This window comes from Hyperoodon ampullatus, assembly GCF_949752795.1.
Source record: "Hyperoodon ampullatus genome assembly, chromosome: 9".
Lineage (NCBI taxonomy): Eukaryota > Metazoa > Chordata > Mammalia > Artiodactyla > Ziphiidae > Hyperoodon > Hyperoodon ampullatus.
Window position 1 is genome coordinate 56,598,626 of NC_136922.1, and position 24,000 is coordinate 56,622,625.

The window sequence follows — 24,000 nt, forward strand, 5'->3', positions numbered from 1 at the left end:
GAATGTACCCATGGGAAATCTATGTCCCTAATTAGTGCTGACAGGTGATGTTTGGCACAGATCAAATGATATCTGGCATCGTACCAGACAATGTTTTATGTAAAGAGCCTTTCTCTTGTATGCAACTATTTGATGTAAGGAGTTCCAATGCATACAGCTATGCATATTCGAGTGTAGCCATTGATTTTGCTGCATATTATGCTTAGTGCTAAGCAGATTGTCTATATAATTCTTTTAGTTAATCAGAATAATCAGACAAGATTAAAAAACAAGAACCTCTAGCATGGAATTTAGTAATTGTTAGAAAATTACAACTACAAAGACTTTTATCATTTCTTCTTAATACTAAGCAAAAAGTCCAAAGATATTTTGAAATATATTTTAAACACAAAACGCCCAAAGATATTTTGAAAAATATTTGCATGTACATTCCCTCCATCATCTATTCTTCTTGTCATGCATATGCTGGGAGTTCACATTTCAAATACAATCAATACATATTTATTGAAAAACAAGTCTGTACAAGAGAGTATGGTGTGAGGTCTGTCTGACAAAAATTAAAATTAGTGCAATATATAATCCTAAAAAATTTACATCTACTTGGTGAGAGGAAATAAAGACATACAGAATCAAATTATAATGTAGGAGTTAAAAATTATAATAAATCTCAAGTGGTTAGAAATGTGGTTAGATAGAAAAAAAACTGAGAATTCCAGATGAAGAGAATATATTAAAGAAATCAAAAGAGGTTGGAAATTCATGTACAATTATGATGAGCATATTTTTCAGAGGCTGAACATCCATGTAGGATTACGGTTAACAAATCAGAAAAGGTGGAAACCCATATACAATTATGGTAAACAAACTGCATAAATAGTAGTAGAAAATGAGATTGCAAATGAGTATGAAGAAAGATTATGGATCTCTAAATACTGAAGGAAGGAATGCGAACCTTATTCTTTACACAATGGAGACACAAAAGTTCTGAGCAGGAAAATGACATGATTCATGAGTTTGACATAAAAATTCATGTGCATTAAAAGAAGAATGGAGAAATTGTGCTGTACACATTCAATGAACTAGAGCTGTGTGTGTATATATATATATATATATATATATATATATATATATATATATCATCAGCATGGATGAACCCCACAAACATAAAGCTGATCAAGAAAGTAAGTCACAGAAAAATACATATACTATGGCGCCTTTCATATAAACTGAAAACATGCAAAGCCATGCTATGTATTACTCCAACACACACACACATATACAGTAAAAGTATAAAAAAGGACCTGTGAATGATATAAACCAAATTCAAGATGGTGGTTACCTTAGCCGGGGTTGGGAACCGATAAGAAAGAACACAGGGGGATTTAACTATGCAGACAGTGTCTTGTTTTGTTTTTATCTAGGTGATCGCACACAAGTGTATACTCTTTTATTCTTTATACCTTTCAATTATGATGGAAGTGGAGTTCAGGGGGGGAGAGAGGGAGCCTGAAAGCTGTGTGAGTAGCTGGAATGTTATCAAAATAATAAGGGCACAAGATAATAAAAGTTTAAAGTAAGGTGGTAATGATAAGCTTGGCATGAAAGGGATGGCTGTAAAATTTATTTAGAAAGAATAAAAGATTGATGTCTGATAGTGTGTCAAGGGTATGACAGTATAAAAATGAAAACTTTTCTTAGGAAATGGACTGAGCACACCACTTCCCACTCTTAATTCACACAGGTAGCTTGAAATCAGCCACTGTGGGAGCACTTACACCATAGGCTTCTACATAAGGTAGAAGGCTGTTGGAAATCTGAGGAAACTACTCATCAGGGCTCTCTTCTTGTTTTTGTTTTTGAGACACACTTCTGTTTATAACCCACTTAATTAGAATAGAAGAAGATAAAAGGAAAGGGAATTAGAAAGTAAGGCTTCAAGAACAAAGTTGTTGCTCATTTCTTACATTTCCAGACTAAATTCAAAGCTAAAAAGTCTTTGATCAAACTACAACAAGGTACCACCTCACGCTAGTCAAAATGGCCATCTTTAAAAAATTTACGAATAACAAATGCTGGAGAGGGTGTGGAGAAAAGAGAACCCTCCTACACTGTTGATGGGTGCAGCCACTCTGGAAAACATTATGGAGGTTCCTCAATAAACTAAAAATAGAATTACCATATGATCCAGCAATCCCACTCCTAGGTGTATATCCAGACAAAACTATAATTCAAAAAGATACATGCACCCCAATGTTCACAGCAGCACTATTTACAATAGCCAAGACATGGAAACAACCTAAATGTCCATCAACAGATGAATAGATTAAAAAGATGTGGTAATATATACAATGGAATACTACTCAGCCATTAAAAAGAACGAAATAATGCCATTTGCCGCAACATGGATGCAACTAGAGATTATCATTCTGAGTGAAGTAAGTCAGAAAGATACAGACAAATACCATATAATACCACTTATATGTGGAATCTAAAATATGATACAAAGGAACTTATCTACAAAACAGAAACAGACTCACAGACATAGAGAACAGACTTGGGGATGCCGGGGGGAAGGGGATGGAGGGGGGATGGATTGGAAGTTTGGGATTAGCAGATGCAAACTATTATATATAGAATGGATAAACAACAAGGTCCTACTGTATAGCAAAGAGAACTATATTCAATATCCTATAATAAACCACAATGGAAAAAATATGAAAAAGAATGTATATATGTATGTATACCTGAATCACTTTGCTGTACAGCAGAAATTAATGCAACACTGTAAATCAACTATACTTCAATAAATTTTTTTAAAAAGAAAGAAATGTTTTAAAAAAATTATTATATTTACCTGAAGTTGGTGGAATCATATATCCTGCATGCCCCTGACTCACCACATTTCAAATTCCCCCAGCCAAAAAAAAATCTTTGACCTACTAGCTTAAAGGACAGCAATTGTTTTCATAAATAAGAGACTATTTTGTGAAAATATATTCCCTACAGAGCCATTGAGAATATCTACTTCCAATTTTAAATGCCTGTGGTAAGGTTCCAGGCACATAAGTTTCCAGGAACTAAGTTATTTTTTTTTTTTTTTTTTTTTCTTTTTTTTTTTTTTTTTTTGCGGTACGCGGGCCTCTCACTGTTGTGGTCTCTCCCGTTGCGGAGCACAGGCTCCGGATGCGCAGGCTCAGCGGCCATGGCTCACGGGCCCAGCCGCTCCGCGGCATATGGGATCCTCCCAGACCGGGGCACGAACCCGTATCCCCTGCATCGGCAGGCGGACTCTCAACCACTGCGCCACCAGGGAGGCCCACTGCGCCACCAGGGAGGCCCAGGAACTAAGTTATTGAGTGTCATCCTCCTAAGAAGACAACAGCACAGCAGAGAAAGGAACAGTGAGTTATTTTTAAATAGAAGAGGCTCACCCAGTGTCTCCCATTATGCATCCAGACCACGTGTCCTCACATTTACACTCACCTAAGAGAAAATGAATACACATGCCTTGTTACAAAGTGAAAACAGGTGCATTAGAGTAGTTACTATTTTAAAAAGTATATGTTCTGTTTTATGCAATGCATAACAACAAAAATCTATTGTACTTTGACCCTATCGAGATTATATAACTTTTACTAAAATAAAATCTTTTCATATTTTAACAAGGGGCTATATTTTTAAAGCACTCACTTAAAATGGCTTAACAATCAAATACCAATGAAATAGTGATGTACCACTACAGGATACAGGATTTCATAGGCCTTTATGGGAATTCTAACAATTTCTCATCCATTTTTAAAACCTCTGCAACCAAGGCTTCTGGTAGAAGCCAGTATAGTATATTGGTTAAGCAAAAGGGCCTCAGAATCAGAAATACCTAGGTTCAAAATCAGGGTATACCACTTAATATATGTGTAATCTTGGAGACATTACCCTTTTAAGATCTAGTCACTTTATCTGTAAAATGGGAGCTGATAATGAATATCTTGCAGGATTATCTTGAGGATTAAATGAGCATCTAGACGTATATAATTCTGGCATTCAATTATCTGTTATATAATGGATACTTCATAAATGGTAATAGTTGTAGTTAATATAAACAATCATATTTATAATATTTGTTACTAAAATAATACAATAAATATGATTATAATCAACTTACTCCAAATATATAGTGTTTAACCATTCCTGGTAAAGCAACTTTACCTACTTGGGAAAATATATTCATCATAGATGCTAAACCTAGCATATTTTACTAGGCCCGTATTGTATTAAGCCCTTTATCGGGTCTGATCCTGGCAGGCAAATTCTACCTCTGTGGCAATACTAAAAGATGTTTTAAATAAACTGTAATAAAGTAGTATGCCTTATGAATATCTTATATTAGTATAGGCTTAGTGGAAATGCTTGGGTTTTGGAGTCACACAGACCCACCTCTATAACCTACCTTGTGAACTTAATGCAATTTACTTCTAAGTTTATTCATTCAACGACACTGGTTTGAACACTTCCTACGTGTCAGGCTCTGTTCTTAGCACTGGGATACATAACTAATCAAAATAAAGGGCCCTTTCTTCAGGAAGCTCACATTCTAGCACAGGAGATAGTCAATAAATAATAAACCTGAAAAGCAAATGACTTATTTGGTACAAAAATACAGAAAAAAAACAACAGTATGCCTTAAACCTATATGCCCAGAGCACTTAAAATTACCAAACTGAATTTATGTCCTTTTTTAGATTAAATTCAACTGTGAATTTAACATCACCTGGCTTTAAATGTTTACTATACATGGAGGAAATTCATCTGTAATGTAAATATTAACATTTGTATTACTTTTGGGAAAAAAAATTTTTGTGTCCTGGATATCGTTATATTATCACTTAAACTCTTCTGATCTATCAACTGAATTAAAGAATTTCATTCTCTAAAATATTTTTCAGATAGTCTACTTCAAATACAACTAAACCACACATGTACTTAAACTTACCACTTGCTAACTTTCTTTTGTCTGAGATAATACCAATATTATGGGCTAACGACTGGGCAAGTGTAACTGCCATTAAATCCGTTTTCCCAAACTGAAAGACAAAAACAAAAATAAAATACTTGTAAATGCAAATTATTTTTTATTTAAGATGGGCCAGAGAAAATGTCACAATATAATTGAAAATAAGTAATTTCTAAGCATTTTATTTAGCAGAGGTTAAACACATAATAGCTAGTGCTGAACTACTAAGCATTTGGGAAGAAGTAATAAGAAATAAATCCATGTTTGACTAAGTCTTACAGAGAAGACTAGAAGCCAGGGAATCATCGACTTTCGGATTTGGAAACTTACATCTAATTTTGAGCCCAAATTTCACTGGTGACATTCCTGAAAAACTGAATACTTGTACCACAGTTAAGCCAGTCTTTCAGATAAGAGAAAATAAAATAAATGTATAATTTATTTGGAACTTGTTCATCCTTGTGTGTCCACTAGCACTCCTAAAATCCCCAAACTGAATAGAACTTGGCTTCAGAAAACCAAAATGGTATGAGTCATAGGAAATGGTGATGATCTTTGGCCACAAGAAACTTGAAAAGACCTAGGGATATTTTTTTCGATATGCAGCCTCCCAAAGATTCAGGTATTTTTCTTTTAGATCACTTCCATCAGGTTTAGTGCCCTAAGGGTAGAAGTAACCCTTTGGAAAACCTAGTCTGTTTTTTCCTCCAAAAATTTGCCAAATATTGAGGAAGAAAATTTTCAATTGAGTCCTTAAGTAGTAACCCAGTGCTTCAGGGAATTACTCAATTCTCTGGAAAAACAGTCAACGTGATAAATAGGGCCTTATTTTCAATAAAGGTAAAGGTAAAGATTTTCTCTATCTAATCTGTATATAGCTAAACCTGGAAGTTATTCTAAGTAGGACATGAACAGCATTATCCGATATTATCTTTCCTATTTCCCTATTCTGGCCTCTGGCACTAACCATGTTGGTTGTTAATAAAATAACAATATCTGGAGTATGTGGAATACTGAGAAACTGTCCCTTAAATATTAGGAAAACATCATCAGCCATCATATCACTTTGTATCTTACAGATGTTCACACCTACTTCATTCACGCCTCCTCCTTTCAGCAACGAGCAAATCCCACCAATATAAGCTGCCCCGCTCCGGCTACTCTCAAATTGACTTCCCCTTTCAGAAAAGGAAATGAAAAAGGCTTACTGCTGACAGTCCACATATCATAGCACCTCTCATTATTAATTTACCACACTTATTTTTCTCAATGCACATACATTTCTCTACTATATACTCCTGAGGTAAGGGAGGAATATGAAAATTGTTTGCATGCATAACCAAAGGAAAAGGTTTCTGAGGAATGTTTCCCCACATGATCAATAAATATCTTAAATAGAACTATACCTATGAAAAAAAGGATCTCTAACATGAGGTACACTTACGTGGTATTTCCATCAAAAATGCATAGAACTTGAATCTCATAGTGAGAAAACATCAGACATTCTCACAATGAGGAACATTCTATAAAATAACTGGCCTATACTCTTCAAAAATGTTAACCTCAAAAGAGACAAAGAAAGGCTGAGGAAATATTTCAGATTAAAGGAAAGTAAAGAGACATGACGATTAAATGTAATGTGTGATCCTGGATTTGGGCAAGGGTTGGGGGGTAGCTATAAAACATTATTGAAACAATTGGTGAAATCTGAATATAGACAGTGGGTTAGATAAAAACACTGTACGAATGTTAAATTTTCTGGTTTTGACAGTTTACTGTGGTTATATAAGAGAATGTCTTTATTCTTAGGGAATATATATAAGTATTTAGTAGTAAAGGCCCAGTAAGTAAATGTCTCCAACTTACTCTCAAATAGTTCAGGAAAAAAAACAAAAAAAGACACTGATAGATAGATAGATGCAAGGAAGGAAGAAGGATAGAAAGAAGAAAATCATAAAACAAATGGGATAAAATGTTAACAATTGATGAATCTGGGTAAAGGGCATATGGTATTTCCTTGTATTATTCTTGCAACTTTTCTGTAAATTTGGAATTGTGTAAAATAAAAAGTTACCTCAAAAATACTCTTTCACTTCCATTTGTAACTTTCTTCAACAGCTCTGGCTTTATATAGTAGGTTTTTAAATTGCTGCAATTTATGATTTGCTCTTACATCAAATATGCAGGTTACCCCCCAGAAAAACCATAAGAGTAAGAAAAAATAAAAAATAAAATGTACCCTAGGTATACTAAGCTCTCCCCTTAGACCAAAAACAAAGATAACATTAACATTTAAAAGACAGCAACTTTAAAGATATATAATAATCTGTTGTTAAGAATACTCCTTATGAGAATTAATAGTACTTTCATTCAGTAAATGCTCTGATTAAATCTCTTGAAAAAAATTATATGAAATGTACATGCAATAATAAAATAACTCAAAATTAAATCTATTGAATATTCGTGACAGTTTCAAACAATCTGTACTCTAAAACTTCTTTCAAATATATCTGCCACATCAAATCCTAATTGCATTATGCAGTAGAAAGAATACATCTTATCCACAAGTAATAGAGTATTCAACATGGAATAAAAAAAAGTAATAAATCATTACAAAAGTTACGTACGAAAAAAGGTGAACTGCATCACTTTTCTCTTTGATAAAATCCCTCCTGTATTTCATAAATTCACGTAGGGTGATCAATGGATTTTCAGATATGGCAAACTTGTTGTCAGCAGCCCAGGTTTCCATGGCAACCAATACTATCCTTGTCTTAAGTTGGTCTTTATATATCTAGTATATTAACAAAATGAACACACCAGCTATACATGTGGTAAAAATCAACTGATTGATAAACAGGACTACAAAGCTCCTTTTATGGAAACTCCTCGAGTTTTAGCTAAATGTGAGAAATTCCACTGTTTTTAGGGGAGATCATTGTTTTTCTAACTTACATGCATTTCCCTTGAGTAATAGAAAATCCAATTGTTTACCAAGTCATAACCAAAGAATAGAGTACTAGTAGAAACAAAATATTGCTTTTTGACAAATCTTTGCACCCTTAGTCAAGGTTCTCCCAGAGTCCATTTTCTGGCACCCTATAAGATTCACACTAGCAAAAAGTGGAACACTCATGAAGGAGATAATTTCTGTACACCCTAGCTGGCCCTAATTAAACTCATGGGGAAGGTACTGGCATTGCCTTGTCGGGAAGATTTGGAAAGTAGTTTCAGTAGAATTATTTAGTTGCATCTTTCCCACGGCACCAGGCACTCTTTTGAAAAGGCACAACTGTTTCTCCATTGCTAGAAGTACACTGTGAATATCTTTGTTAGGGGCTACGACTCAACCTTTTCTTTTCCAGTGTGAAAAATACAGGGAAAAAACTTAAGGCATAAAGCTGTAACTCTGACCACTTCCTTTTATCATTTTCCCAGCCAGAGATCAAAGTCAATAAAGTTCATGGCAAAGTTGCCAGGGACTTACTTAACAGGACACCTTGGCTAAAGTGCAATTTAGGGCAGTGAAAATATAAGAACATTATCCGACTTATTAGCAATCAGGAGATAAATTTCCTCTGTGGCAATACTGAATCGGGTTCATACTTACTAAATCCGCAATGTTCACCACAGATTTCGCATAGGTATTGGTAAGTACCACTGAAAGCCGATGTTTTTTAAACTGAAAGCAAAAGAAAACAAGTGAAGGGCTTCAAGATCATCAGCAAATACTCATCTCAGCAGAGGAAATATGGTGTAATTGAAAGGCCTCTAAAGCTTTCTGTAAAAACTGCAAGTTGACACCTAGTTCTTTAGATGCTGCGTAGTCTGAGGCAACGCTCCTAAAAGTTTGAGGCCTTACCTCACTTTGAGGTAAAGTAGAAAACACCCATTCCATCCATTTCAAAAGTTTATTTTTTATCACAAGATTGTTATTCAAAATGATAAAACACATGAAAGTTGTTGATAAATTGCAAGACATACAAATAAAGGTAGGGTGAAAGCCAGAAAAACTGAATGTGAATGATGCTAAAAGTATAAAAAGTTCCACAAGACTTACTCAGTAAAGAGAAGAAAGCCCTAATGGTCATGAGGAGGTAGCTCATAGGCTTGATGTGAATAATATATATCTTTGGTTTGGCCTCAATTCTGTTTTAAAAATCAGGAAATATCATGATTTCTGGCTTCACTCAAAATTAGTATCCCCACATGGTAATAACTGGCAAGGGCTGAGAAGCGGACTCTCCCATTGGGCAGACCATGTGACTTCTCTTTTGCCACAGGCCTCACCCCTCCCTATTGTTTTATACCTGGCTCACTTTATTTGAATTATCTGCTACAGATGCTTACAGACATCTGAATTTATGATATCCTAAAATGTCTAAAATATGTGTTCTTGCAACTTATTTTTATTCTGTAAAAATCTCAGGAAAAAGTAACATTCACGAAATCAAATCAGTAGGAAAAGAGAACTTAGTCCTACCCTGAACAAGGAAGAAGCACTCAATAATAATTATTATTATTAATTAATAATCAATGTTATTAGTTTAATCATATTTAAATAAATGACACATTTTCCCCCAAATAAATAATTCAAAGTAAATTAAACTGTATGTGTACCTGAAATTAAGTAAAATTCAGCAACATGCATCACTGAATATTTTTAGTTTAAAACTCTGCCCATGAATTGAGTATACAATATGCTCATGAACTGAATATACAACATGCCCATGAATTGAGCATGAAAAAAACCTGATTCAACAAAAAAGGAAGTTTGGCTAGGTTTTTATCCTAAAAATCTTCACTGCTTGGCTATATAAGCTTTTCTTTTTTTTTTTAAGTTTTATTCTATATTGCAGCATATATTGATTAAGAATGTTGTGTTAGTTTTGGGTGTACAGTAAAGTGATTCAGTTATACTATACATGTATCTACTCTTTTTTAAATTCTTTTCCCATTTAGTTTATTACAGAATATTGAGCAGAGTTCCCTGTGCTATACAGTAGATCCTTGTTGGTTATCTATTTTAAATATAGTAGTGTGTACATGTCAATCCCAAACTCCCAATCTATCCCTCCCCTTCACCCTTTTCCCCTGGTAACCATAAGTTCATTCTCTAAGTCTGTGAGTTTGTTTCTGTTTTGTAAATAAGTTTATAAGCCTTTCCAAATGGTTTACTACATAGCAAGACAGAAATAGAAAAATTGCTTTCCATTTATTAGGATAAAGCTGTACACTGCAAACTAAAGAATCACATTATTGCTGCTTCACTTTTTCAATATAAAACGGAAGTTTCCCTTTTTTTTTTAACCTTGCGATTTTTGTAAGAGAAGATATTAGCCCCTACATTAACTAAGTGAATCCAAAGAGTTAACATTATGAGTCACAGAAATATTTTTGGAACCTCACAAAATACTGTTAATTACTTTACCTAAGAGTGTTTCCTACTTACAGGTTGTTGCTGGGTAACAGAGATGTTTCTTTATACATATACCTTCTCCAACTTACAACTTTACAGACTTCTTTCTTCTAAACATATTTCTGCACCCACTACTTTTACCCTAGGCACAGGCAAGTTCAAACAACACAAAATTCAACAAATCCTACCATGAGATGATCATTCACAATCATCAGTTCAATATATTTGGTTTCCTCCTCTACGCTACGAGGATATCGACGAAGCTGCAATATAATAAAGGAAATAGCTCGTAAATAAGCCTCCAATCTTGGCTATGGGAAACTTATGTTACATATTAGATTCTCAGATATTATCCCTCTTTTAGCTGAAAGTTTGCACTCTTTTACCAACCTCTCCCTACCTAGTTTCCCCCACTACCTAGCCCTTGGCAACCACTTTTTTACTTTGTCTCTATGAGGTTTTTTTTTTTTTAGATTCCACATGTAGGTGATACGATGCCATATTTGTCTTTCTCTGTTTGGCTTATTTCACTTAGCATAATGCCCTCCAGTTTCATCCATGTTGCCGCAAATGACAGGATTTCCTTCTTTATTAAGGCTGAGTAATAGTCCATTGTGTGTGGGTGTATGTGTGTGTGTGTGTGTATATACATTTTCTTTGTCCATTCATCCATTGATGGACACTTACATTGATAACACTATATTGTATAATTGAAATTTGCTAATAGAGTAGAATTTCAATGCTCTCACCAAAAAAAAAAAAAAAAAAGGAAATACATAAGGTGATGGATATGTTAATTAAATCCATGGGGGGAATCCTTTCACAAATATAATGTATATCAAATCATCCTACTGTATACTTTAAATATTTTACATTTGTCAATTATACTTCAATAAAGCTGAAACAAAATTTTTTAATTAAAAATTTTTTTAATATGGGAGAAATAAAACAAAATTTCCTCTTTTATTTATTATTTTTTTCATTTTCATCAATTTACTTAGTTTTTGAGTGAGTAATAAATTTGCATGGTTCAAAAATTAAAGAATTATGAAAAGGTATAGGATGAAAGTTCTCCTCTCACCTCTGTCCCCCATCTACCAATTGTTACTCCTTCCCCCACAATGGGTACAGCACAGTTACTGGTTTCTTCCAGAAATATTTATGCATATAAAATCAAATATGAGATATATTTTATTTTGTACTTCCATTTATCTCCTTCTCTTTTGCATCAGGCTATTTTCATTTAACAGTATATCTTGGAGATTATAACAAATGGTTTAAGCTCCTGAGAATCTCTGAGAGTTCTACATAGGGAGTGGAATGATTGACGCTTTTACTATATAATCTCCAAATCAGGCTTTGAGACATGCCCCTTCTGCTGATAGGGCTCAGAGGATGTCCCAAGTGATATATAGGAGCTCTGTTAGGATAGTTTGGAGAGCTCTCAGGCAGTCTTTGGTTACCCAGTGCAGCTATATCTGTCTGTTCAACCACAAATTTTCTCCACCTTCAACATCATGACCAATGAATGGTACTGTCAAGAGCCACGAAGGCAGCCACATCCTTTGGTTCTCTGCAATTAGTCTATAGCACAATCTTTAACAAGATCTGCAAAATTAACTTTTTCCTTTGTGCCATACTTTGACACGCATTTATTTTTTCAATAATCTTCTTTGTTCACTTGCTCAAGGGCCATTTTTTCATAAGGGTATACAATCAAACCTAAAAAAATACATGAATGTTTGAGTATTGCATTTAAACTAAAATATTTCTGCCACATGGATTTTGTTTCATTGCTAATGCATTCCCAAATTCTAAAAAACTTTACTTTTCAAAATCCCTTAAAACATCAAGTTAATAGGAGATAATAGACTATTATAATTCTGGTTTTGGAAACCAAAAAATAACATAAACTGTATCCACTGACAAGAGTTTTTTAATGGATTTTTTACAGATGTAATACTAAAATAAAATTTACATCAATTATTAGAAATCAAATTCACAAATGTATACACAATAAAACATTTCTAGAAAAAAAAAAAGGATGTTGTTAGGATGATAGTATTTGCTTTGTTAATTGTGGTAGAGACCTGAGCCTTTCTAACAAGTATACTTATAACAAGTCCCAGTATTTTCTTAGTGTCAGAGAGTTGCCATATTGGCCACATGGTTTTATAACACCTCACCTCCAGGGTCCACAGCTTTCTCATAAAGAGAAATCAAGGGTTTGTCTGCTTAGCAAATGACTGGATGTTGCAGATGTTTACGAAGAACTTCAAGGATCATGTCAAAAGAAAATTATCCCATTCTCTTGGTTCTTAAGTCATGAAAGTAAATACTGATTCAAATTAAATCCTGACGGCAATTACTTTTATCTATTTAACTGGGCCTCAATATATGTGTACATTCACAAAATATATAGAGCACATAGTAGTAATTCATGGGACACAACAGCTTCTGAGAGGCAGTATGTAATGCATACATGGTTATAAGCACTGCTCTGAGACCAGACTTCTAGGTCAGAATCCCAGCTCCACCACTGGGTAACCCAATGTTACCCTGGGCAAGCTTCTTAAGCCTCTTATGCTTCAACGTCTTTATCAGTAAATTAGTGATAATATTAGTAATAATTCCCTCCTCAAAAGATTGTTATGAGGTTAAGTATGTTAATACAATTGCACATGGTGAGTACTCAATAAAATTTAGGAATTATCATTCATATTAGAAATCTGTATGTAAACACATTTTATTTCATACTTACTGAATATATATTAAAAAGAAGATACCTCATTCCTTCAACGGCTTTACATTACTAGAGATCTATTTCTCTCATCCTATTTTTATGCCATACACACACACTCATACCAACCACCACCATAACTGTCATAATATCTTAATTCTGATGACCAGAGTTCTTATTTTGTCTAAACTATTTACCAGCTCTACGATTCTGGGCAAGTCATTTGCACATTTCAGAGACATCATTTTTTTTGCTGTGAAAGGGGAATAATAGCACCTACTTCGTATGGTTAAAAGCACTGTATGAACTGTTGTTATTATTAAGTTCAATACCCTTTGAACATTCATAAAGCAGACATTCGGATTTTATATCCTAGACTCCACAAAGTATTGATAGCTCAAGTGTGAAAATACCATTTTGTGGCTTCAAAACCTGATGGAGTCACTCTTAAGGGGGTATCTTTAAGGGGATAAATACAAGGACATGTACCACCCAAGTAGACTCCATGATGTGGTGTAAAACAGGCAAGGAAAGAGGCCTATGGTAAAAAGAACCTAAGATGCCACAGCAGGGGCCTCATAATCCATCTGTATGATGAATGACCATATTATCACCACTATGAGTCCTTTTGAGTCTATGAAATAATATGGCCCCAACTCCACTGCTCCTACGAATGTGTCACCCTTCTTGTTTACCACACTACAGCAAATGCCTGAACTAATTCTTATCTCTCACAGACTTCATGTAGATTAAATTGATTGGCAGTTGCCAAATGTTTTTAAAACATCATGACATATACCTGTGAATACATACCTGTCGTTTACTCCGTTTTGGTCTTGGCTTCAAAATAAATTTTGGTGGAGTGATATTTACTTGTTGGAATTCTAAAAGGAAATAAAAATAAATTAAATTTAACTTAGTGCATTTGCCAGCTTTCTTTCACGAAGGGTAATCAAAGTTTTACTAGCCCTTCTTAGTATAAATTATATAACTGTACTTTAATCATCAATGAGTATTATAATTTATAAATTACAGAATTATAACTAATTATGAATTTTATAATATATAATATTGTGCTTAATGAAAATACAGAACACTGATCTTAGTAACTGCATTCATATTAATACTAAATAAACATACCACGAAGGAATACAATTCAAAAAAATTCTCAAACATTATTCCTGTTCTAATTTATCTCCAAAATTTTCTCAAAATTCTCCTATAAATACCATCACATTTTTATGGGGAATTGTCTGAACAGCCACTCGACCTTCACTTCCACCACTGATCTTCACTAAAGAATGACACACCAAATGTTGGTGAAGATGTGGAACAGTTAGAACTCTCATATAATGCTGATGAGAGTATAAAATGATATAACCACTTTGGGAAAAGGTTCTGCAATTTCTCTTCCAACAGTAGTTCTCAAATTGTGATCCTTGGACTAGTGGCATCAGCATTACCTGGGAACTTGGAAATGCAATTTCTCATAACCCACCCAAGGTATACTTAATCAAAAGCTGTAGAAATTAGTGCAGCCACTACGGAAAACATTATGAAGGTTCATGAAAGAATTTAAAAGAGAAATACCATATGATTCAGCAATCCCACTTCTGGGTATATAGCCAAAGGAATTTAAATCAGGATCTCAAAGAAATATCTGTACTCCCATGTTCACTGCAGCATTATTAACAACAGTCAAGATACAGAAGCAACCTAAATGTCCATCAGTGGATGAGTGGATAAAGAAAATATGATATATACATACAATGGAATATTATTCAGCCTTAAAAAAGGAAATCCTGCCATTTGCGACAACATAGATGAACCTAGAGGACATTTTGTTAAGTGAAATAAGCTAGACACAGGAGGACAAATACTATATGATACCACTTATAGGAGGGATCTAAAATAGTCAAACTCAGAGAAACAGAGATTAGAATGGTAGTTGCCAGGGGCTGCGGGGAGGGGGATATAAGGAGTTATTAGTCAAAGTGCACAAAGTTTCAGTTATACAAGATGAGTAAGTCCTAGAGATCTATTGTACAGCTTAGTGCATATAGTTAACGATACTGTATTGTATACTTAAAAATTTGCTAAGAGGTTAGATTTTATGTTAAGTGTTTTTATCATCATCATAAAGAGGGCTGGAGGAAACTTTTGGAATGGATGGATATGTTTATGGCAGAGATTGTGGTGATGATTTCATGGGTGTATATTTATGTCCAAACTCATCAAGTTGTATACAGTAAACATATAAAGCTTTTTGTATGTCAATTATACCATAATAAAGCAGCTGAAAAAAAAAAAAAAAACCCTAAAGATGAGGCCAGCAATCTGTGTTTACCAAGCCCTCCAGGTGATTCTGATGCATGCTGAAGTTTGAGAACAATGTTATACAGTTAAACATATACCTACCTTATGACCCAGTGATTTCACTCCCAGGTATTTGATAGAGAAATGTAGACGTGTGTCCACAAAAAAGATTTTGACAAGAATTTTCATAGTTGTTATAGTCATAATAGCCAAAAACTGGAAAAAATCCAAATGTCCATCGACGGAAGAGATAAAAAATTGTGGTATATTCATACAATAAGAACATACTCAATAATATAAAAGAAAGAACAATTGCTACCCTCAACAACATAGATCTCAGGCATGTGCTAAGCAAAAGAAACTGAACATGATGCATAATTCCATTTGTATGAAGAGTTACAACAGGAGAAACTAATCTATGGTGAAAAAGTCAGAAAAGGGACTGCAGAAGTGGTGGCACTGACAGGGAACAGACACAAAGGAAGTTACTGGGGTAATAGAAATGCTCTATATCTCACCAGGGGAGAATGTGGGTGTCAAAACTCAGCAAACAGTACACTAGTTTTGTGTATTTCGTCATAGTAATTTTCTATTGCAGTACAATTGACATACAATATCATATTAATTTCAGGTGTACATAACAGTGATTTGATATTTATTGAATGTATATAGTTTGAAATGGTTAGGTAAGTCTAGTTACCATCTGTCTCCATACAAAGTTATTACAATATTATTGACTACATTCCCTATGCTTTACATTACATCTCCATGACATATTTATTTTATAACTGGAAGTTTGTACCTCATCACCCTCTTCACCTATTTCACCTGGCCCCCATTCCCATCTGCTCTGGCAATCACCCAACTGTTCTCTTTATCTATGAGTCTATTTTTGTTCTGTTTGCTTGTTTTGTTTCTCATTGTAGTAATTTTTAAAACACTGAGGGCTAAGTGGTCAGTGTTTAAATAAATAAGCTTTTCTCAAAATGTGTTCTTAGGAATACTAGTCCTGAGAGATGTGTCAAATGAAACAAAACGTTCCACAGTCAAACAAGTTTGGGGAGCACCTGATCATATTTCTATCTCTGGCAAATACATAATGCATAGCAAAAAAAAAAAGACATAATATAATCCATAACTCAGTGACACTATTAAATCTAAAATAAAAAAGCTTCCTTTTGAGCTTATATCACAAAAATTACAGTTTTAACATTTGTCTATTTTTTGTTTCCTTCTAATTTTTCATAGTAAATCTAAATATGTTGAGAGACAAATGACACTCAAAATTGACACTGTAAACTTCTGATAAGAAAAGAAAACCAGGAACAAACTGAGACAGACTTGAGTTTTCAAAGAATATGTTCAAAACTCATTTTTAATAACAGCAAAACTGCTGAGTCACTTCCAAAATTTCTGTTGTAAAGAAACCCTGAACAAAGTTTTTAAAAAATTATAAGATTGTATCATGGCAAGCCTACAATAAAGTCCTTAGGGGGGACTCTTTATTTATTACTTTAAATATTAATTAATGTTTATTGTTTCCAGTAATGCCTATAAGATTGTAACTTTGTTCTCAGGCAGCTAACCATGATTTATTCTCTTCCCATAATAGGGATTATAAAAAATTTCATAAGATAATGAAGGAACAGTCTAAAGTGTCCATGTAAAGTAAAAGCAGCTAGCTATATGCTCATTTGCAGATTTTTCCAAACAGTGAATTCTATAAAATAGGATCTTCTATTTCTTTGGCAGCAGGAGAAAAGGGTGAGTTCTGTTTCTCCTCAGGGTAACCGCAGAAGGTCAAGGAGTTACAAATTTGTTTCAGAGAGGAAGAAACATTAGAAAACCCTTATTTCATTTTCCAATGAGAAGACAATGTAGCCTTTAAGTCATTTTCCTAAGTAGTAGTTTAGGGTTTGCTTTAGTCTAGTAATTTTTCCATTTGCCCTTGTGCTTCTCTCCCAGGGTACATTCTCGTAGCGCCATAATCCAAATCCCCATTCAGCCCCTTACTAGCTGTGGGACCCTAGGAAAAACAAACTAGCTGAGGTTCTGTTTCTTCATCTATAAAATGGGAATGATAATATTGACCTCACAGAGCTGTCGCAAAGATTAAGAAGAGTTTAAAAATTAGAATGTACTATGGCCATAGTCAGGGCTCACTAAATAGGGGAGGAAGCATCTCCACATCAGATATTCAAAGTGTGCCCTATCTTTAGAAGGAGAACATGAATGAGTCTAGCATAGCCAAAGATAAATGCACTCTGCATAATCATTGCTCCACTAATGAGGCCAAAGCCTGAGTACTCTGCCTTTCTTGCCAAGAGAAGACATGGATGCAACTCTCGAATCAAATCTATAAATAGATGGACCCATAAACACACATGTGAAGGAAGACCAATTTCACAAATAGCACATCATAATAATAAATGTTAATCTACAATAGTTCTTTCTTAAAATGCTGGGGCAAAAAAAGATGAGGAAACAACAAATGGGAAAATAATTAAGGGTTCATCTCTATGTTTACAAACTCAGTATTTCACCAAGAATGAATTTCATATATTCTATGTATGCAGACCAATTTTTGCTTTAACATTATTTCTCCTGTAATACCTTACTTTGAGTCTTATAATTTTAAAAAGTTTTCCTTCATCATGTTCAAGCTATATCTTTCCAAACTCATCCACTATAAATGTGAGGTAGGTTTGCATTTTATTCTCTCTCTTGATGTTACTTGACTTTCTAAAACTGTTATGAGCAGTCACAGGCTGATGATATTCCACATATAATTAGCTCTAAAGCATTAAAATGAATTACTAAAGTTGTCTTTTTTTTTTAAATCACTATAAGAAGATCATACCAGATGGAAGATCATCCAAGGGAAATTCAAACAGTCTGGATTTGTAAACCGAATGAAAACGGAAATCCTCCTGAAACAACACAAACAAGAGAGATGAGGCATGGACAACCAGATATCTCCAGGCTCAGGCAATCATAGCTGGAGGAGCTTAGACCTTAAAAGAACCGTCGCTTGACTACGCATTCTCTTGGGTTTGGAAAGGCCAAGAGCCATTGCACAACCCCTCCAGCTCATTCCTGTATTCTCCCAGCACCAGAGTGACAGCCCATTAAAAGCAAAACGCCTTCACAGACAGAGAAGCCAAAGCCTGCCGTAATCAAAAAGAAATAAATGGACCTATTCCCCCAAGGAGAAGCAAGACGTCTGGGAAAATGGGCTAATGTTTTTTACAACTGGTTCCTTTCCACGGAGCCCTGCCCCCTTTTAGAGCCTGATAGCTTTGTTAGGCACACTGCAGAGCTAACAGTCTTCCTGTACTGGGGAGCAGGATGACTAGAACAAGCAGAAAGCCCAAAGCAGACCGTGCCTCAACATTCAAGTGTCACATAAACTTCTGTGAAAAACCAACAGATAAAAAGCCATGTTTCATCTAAGAAAACTTAATGAACATTCAAATAACTTCATCTGGCTTCCTTCAATTACCAAAAAAAGAATGTCATAAATAGTCAAGTTTCATGATATTACTTTTTTTAAAAATCACACTGTCGGGCTTCCCTGGTGGCGCACTGGTTAGGAATCCGCCTGCCAATGCAGGGGACGCAGGTTCGAGCCCTGGTCCAGGAAGATCCCACATGCCACGGAGCAACTAAGCCCATGCACCACAACTATTAAGCCTGCACTCTAGAGCCCGCAAGCTACAACTACTGAAGCCCGTGCGCCTAGAGCCCGTGCTCTGCAACAAGAGAAGCCACCACAATGAGAAGCCCGTGCACCGCAACGAAGAGTAGCCCCTGCTCACTGCAACTAGAGAAAGCCCACACACAGCAACGAAGACCCAACACAGCCAAAAATAAATAAATAAATGTATTTAAAAAAAAAAATCACACTGTCAAGCAAAGTGACAGGACAGCTCTCACTGGGTACCCAGAAAATAACACACAAAACAGATAGTTTCCCACACAAGATTGTTTATGAGTGGCAAAACAATGTGTGTTTCTTGAAATTATTTGCCTCTCTCAGTGTTTGATCAGTGTTCCATGATACATGGAAGAATATCTGTGTGTACAGAGCTAGGATGGAAGTGCATTATGTTTCTCTATAGTCAGTAATAGTACCCCTTTTCTAATTTGTGAAAAATGAATGTTTCAACTAAAGTGAGAGAGAGAATTGAGAAAACCCAGATTTCTCTAAACTTCATCACCACGGGGCCTTAGAGAAAATGGGCAATAGAGAAAAATCTGGAATCTAGAAAAGAAAAAGGTTGGAAAATCACATTATCTATGGATTCGATCTGTTATGAACTGACAATGTGTCTCCCAAAATTTATGTTTAAGCCCTAAACTCCTAATGTGATTATATTGGGAGACAGGGCCTGTGAGGATGCGATAAAGGTTAACAGAGGTCACGAGCGTGAGGTCCTAATCTGATAAGGCTTGTGCCCTTATAAGAAGAGGAAAAGACACCAGACCTCACACTCTCTCTCTGTCATGTGAGGACACAGTGAGAAGGTGGCTATCTGCACCCCAGGGAGAGAGCCCTCAATGGACACTGACCCTGCTGGCACCTTGATCTTAGACTTCCAATCCCCAGAACTGTGCGAAAATAAATTTCTGTTGTTTAAGCCACCCAGTATTTTATAATGATAGCCTGAGCAGACTAAGACAGACCACAGCACATTATGGTGGAGATAGAAATGAAGGCTTCAGAACACCTCAGAAGGAAAGTATTTCCAACTGAATGGAAGAGTAACAGGCAGATTTTTTTTAAAAAGATCACTGTGATTTTGCCTTATTCACTATTTAATTTAAATGTATATGTGTACATATTGCACATATATATGTATACATATATTCCTGACCCTAAAATATGAAAATAAAGCAAAATAGAGAGAAAAGAGAGGGGAAAAAAGCTCCCAGCATCAACATTTACATTTGCCACAGCAAACAGAAGGAGCACTTACTTGGGAGGTGTCATTTCCTTCTGGCTCGATGAGATAGGTGTGGTTCCCATCATAGAACATCCCACTGCCAAGGACAAGAAAACAGTTAGGCCTGGCAATTGACTCTTGCCTCAGAACAAGATCATTTTAAAGTCAGCAGCAGCCGGAGGGCCAGTTTACTTCTCAATGCCCACTTCCCAGTTCCACCCGTCACACGGGGTGCACACCACATAGCACAACCCACACACATACATACCACCTACAGCACACATCATACACACTCACACACACCACACACACCACAGATCATACACACTCACACACACCACCCATACCACACACACACACACACCACACACACCACCCATACTACACACACACCACACATCATACACACACACACACACCACCCACATACCAACCACACACACACCATTATACCGTACATTACACACCACAACCCCACACATATACACACCACATACCACAGACACTCACACACACACCACACAACACACACACCCCACTCCACGTATCTCACACACACACATACATACACACACATCATATACATTTAATAAGATGAAAAAAGCTGCAGGAAGAGCAGAATAGGGAGGGCACAAGACAGCAGGATGCAGGGAACAGGGTGCAAATCTGAAGTTCAATTTTGGACCTCATTGGCTAGAGATGACTATCAGCCAATTGAGAAATCCTCTGGAGGGCATCTTAAGCTACACATGGCCTCAACTCCCACTCAGAGAGATCTGATAGCCACCCCTTTTAGAGGAATGTGGTTTTTCTACTAAGATCAGGTCCCTCCTGATACTGAAGGAACTTGTGTTACCACTCAGGTGTCTGAGGGGGGTGAAGCTGTGATCTTCTGCAGTCACGTTTCAGTGTTAGGTGGAAATGACTGCATTATACCCAAGCTGCTAACCATAGAATAGTATGTTTCTTTCATTGATCGCTTAGTGAAATCGGCTGGTTTCCTGAGCTATAATTATAATGGCCTCCAGCTCTATGTCTATCCAAATTCATTCACTCCTGCAGTAACATCTTCCACATGTCCTCTACTTTCATATACCGTTAGAACTGCCCTTTTCACATCTGTAACGTCAACCCAAAGTGCACTTTCTGAATTTGGATGACGCTGCATTTGGAATTTAAAGATAAACAGATGCAGTTTGTAAGACATTACTGACAACATATGCCTAAGGAATCAGTGAGGGGAGCATTTTTCAGAACAGTAGACCAAATATGGCAGTGAACATTCTGCTGATAACAGGCCAGACCCAACCAGAAAAATGTACAAAACCATCACCCTTTGCCAAAGTTCACATGGCTACACTGATTAAGTAGCAAGCAGGTTGTTTTGTTTAAATAGTATTGGGTGCTATTTCCTCTTGAATTAGGTTAGTATCCAATGCAAAAATCAGTTATTTTTTATTGGATTTAAACATCATGATACATGGTATAAACAAAGCAGATTCTGACACCATCCATGAAGATTCTGGTTCCCTAAATGAATTATTATTATTTTTTTGGCCCCAGGGCATGTGGAACTTCCCGGACTAGGGATTGAACCCATGCCCCCTACACTGGAAGTGTGGAGTCTTAACCACTGGACCACCAGGGAAGTCCTGGTTCCCTAAATGAAAATATGCCATTTTTGATTCTTTAACAATTAAAAAGCATGTGTGTTTCATTTACTTTGAGGATTGAAAGCTTTCTGTTACATTTATATAAATTCCAAATAGTATACTGAGTCCATCACAGAGTTTATAATTGATAAAATCCTATAGCTAGGACCAAGTCATTACCAGCCAATTGATTGAGCTAAAATTTTAAAAGGCTGCAACAAAACAAGATTTTGAAAGGAAACAGTCATTCTTACAAATTGCCACAAGAGGGCAATAAACTTACATTTGATTCCATTCTTTAATGTTCCCATAGTTACAGGATTTTGTCAAAACATCAGACATACCAGGACCAAAATATTGCCCATCAGTCCTTCGAATATGAAAAAAAATGTGCTCCTGCAGGTTCTTTATGGAAAAGATATGAGTTTGACTATTTTACCCTTTATGTTCTTTAATGGAATTCAGTAAATCAAGAAAAATGAAAAATCTCAACATGTACTTGGTCATTTATTGAAGATGAGTCATGGATGAAATAATATATCTCATACCTAAATCACTGCAATTGAGACAACATAAATTATTTAATATTTAGAAATAGCTCCCCCAAATATTTCTGTCAGCAATGTTTGTTCAGAAGGTAAAATCAAGATGAAAAGTAATAATTAATAAATAACAAAAAGGAACAAGAGTGAATTTATTCAACATGCTCATAAAAGTCTAAGAACACCACAATACACTTGTACACAATCCTGACAGTGTCCCTACACACGGTGGGTTTTCTGTTGGTTTCTTCTTGTTTAGTCTTAAATGAAAAAGTTTCTAAAGGGAGAAATAAATTTTACTTAGTTAAAACAACAGAAGCAGGCTCTGAGTTCAACTCCTCAGCTAGTCACTAAAATGTCCTTAAAGTTCCCTTTCCATCCTTAGAACTGTGTAGGATTAGTAGGTGTTGGTCTGAGGGTCTCAGGTCTGTTAGGGTCCTTAGAAGGCAGTAATACCTTCTCTCTTATTCTCACAATATTGTGTCCATTTGGAAAACTGGGGGGTGGGGGAGGGGAGGGGCAGGGAGGAATTGGAACATGTACTGGGGCAAGACACTTACACTGTGACTTTGGACTGAGATTTTAAGAGGAAGAGAGAGGAAGGAAAAAGCCTAGAACAGACATTTGCTGTCACAAAAGTCGGCAGGCCCAGTGTACTATTCCTGGCTGACAGCTGTGCTCATCTTGAGATCAGAGATGACAATTTTACTGTTGAAGGGGATATCGACGTTTCTTTTTCCAGATGAAGAATGCCGAGGCTCTCAGATATTAGGAACGGATTCCATGTTTGTAAAAATGTCTCCTTATTCAAAGAATTTATTTAAACTTAGTAAAATGGTCCTTTAGAAAAAAACAATAAGCAAATAGAGGTCTATCCTGCTCTCAGGCATGTGACCTCCTTTCTCTGGCTATTTATCTGATCCCTGTGCTCTCTCCTTCCTGCCTCTCACGTACTGCCAGAACCTGACCAGAGGCACCACTTAGGCAGACTGGCTAGATTTCCCAGCCTTTCCCATTAGGTCTCTTTCCTCACTTTCTTTGGACCTGTCAGTCGAACCGCTCCTCCTGGAAGATTCTATCAAAGCCTGTTCCAGGGCCCACTCCACCTTCTTCAGGTGACATCTCTCTGGAGCCCTCAGGGATGACCTCATTCAATGCCCACTCTCAGCTTGCGTTTTTCTCAGGTTTTTTCTCTCTCAAAGAAAACAAATACATGTACCACATTCCATAGCACGAAGCTGGGCTAGACTTAGCTTCCCCACTAGACTGCGAGCTCTTGCGGGCAGGGCTCACGTTCTAACCCCCTTAATATTCCAAGTGGCTGGCACACACCAGATGCTCAATAACTGTTTGTTAGATGAAAAATCCACGTCT

The 24,000-nt window shown here is 35.9% G+C and overlaps 1 protein-coding gene across 1 annotated transcript in view; it reads right to left on the bottom strand.

Moving 5' to 3' along the window:
• Positions 1-24,000, bottom strand: part of ADAM22 (ADAM metallopeptidase domain 22) — a gene marked incomplete at its 5' end in the record, with an annotated part of 228,826 nt that overhangs the window by 54,304 nt on the left and 150,522 nt on the right. The window contains 9 exon segments of the mRNA XM_079711160.1: positions 3,432-3,483; positions 4,991-5,081; positions 6,105-6,189; positions 7,639-7,805; positions 8,622-8,693; positions 10,619-10,693; positions 13,984-14,054; positions 18,347-18,416; positions 20,466-20,529. Of these exon segments, the coding sequence (XP_079567286.1) occupies positions 3,432-3,483; positions 4,991-5,081; positions 6,105-6,189; positions 7,639-7,805; positions 8,622-8,693; positions 10,619-10,693; positions 13,984-14,054; positions 18,347-18,416; positions 20,466-20,529 (747 nt within the window).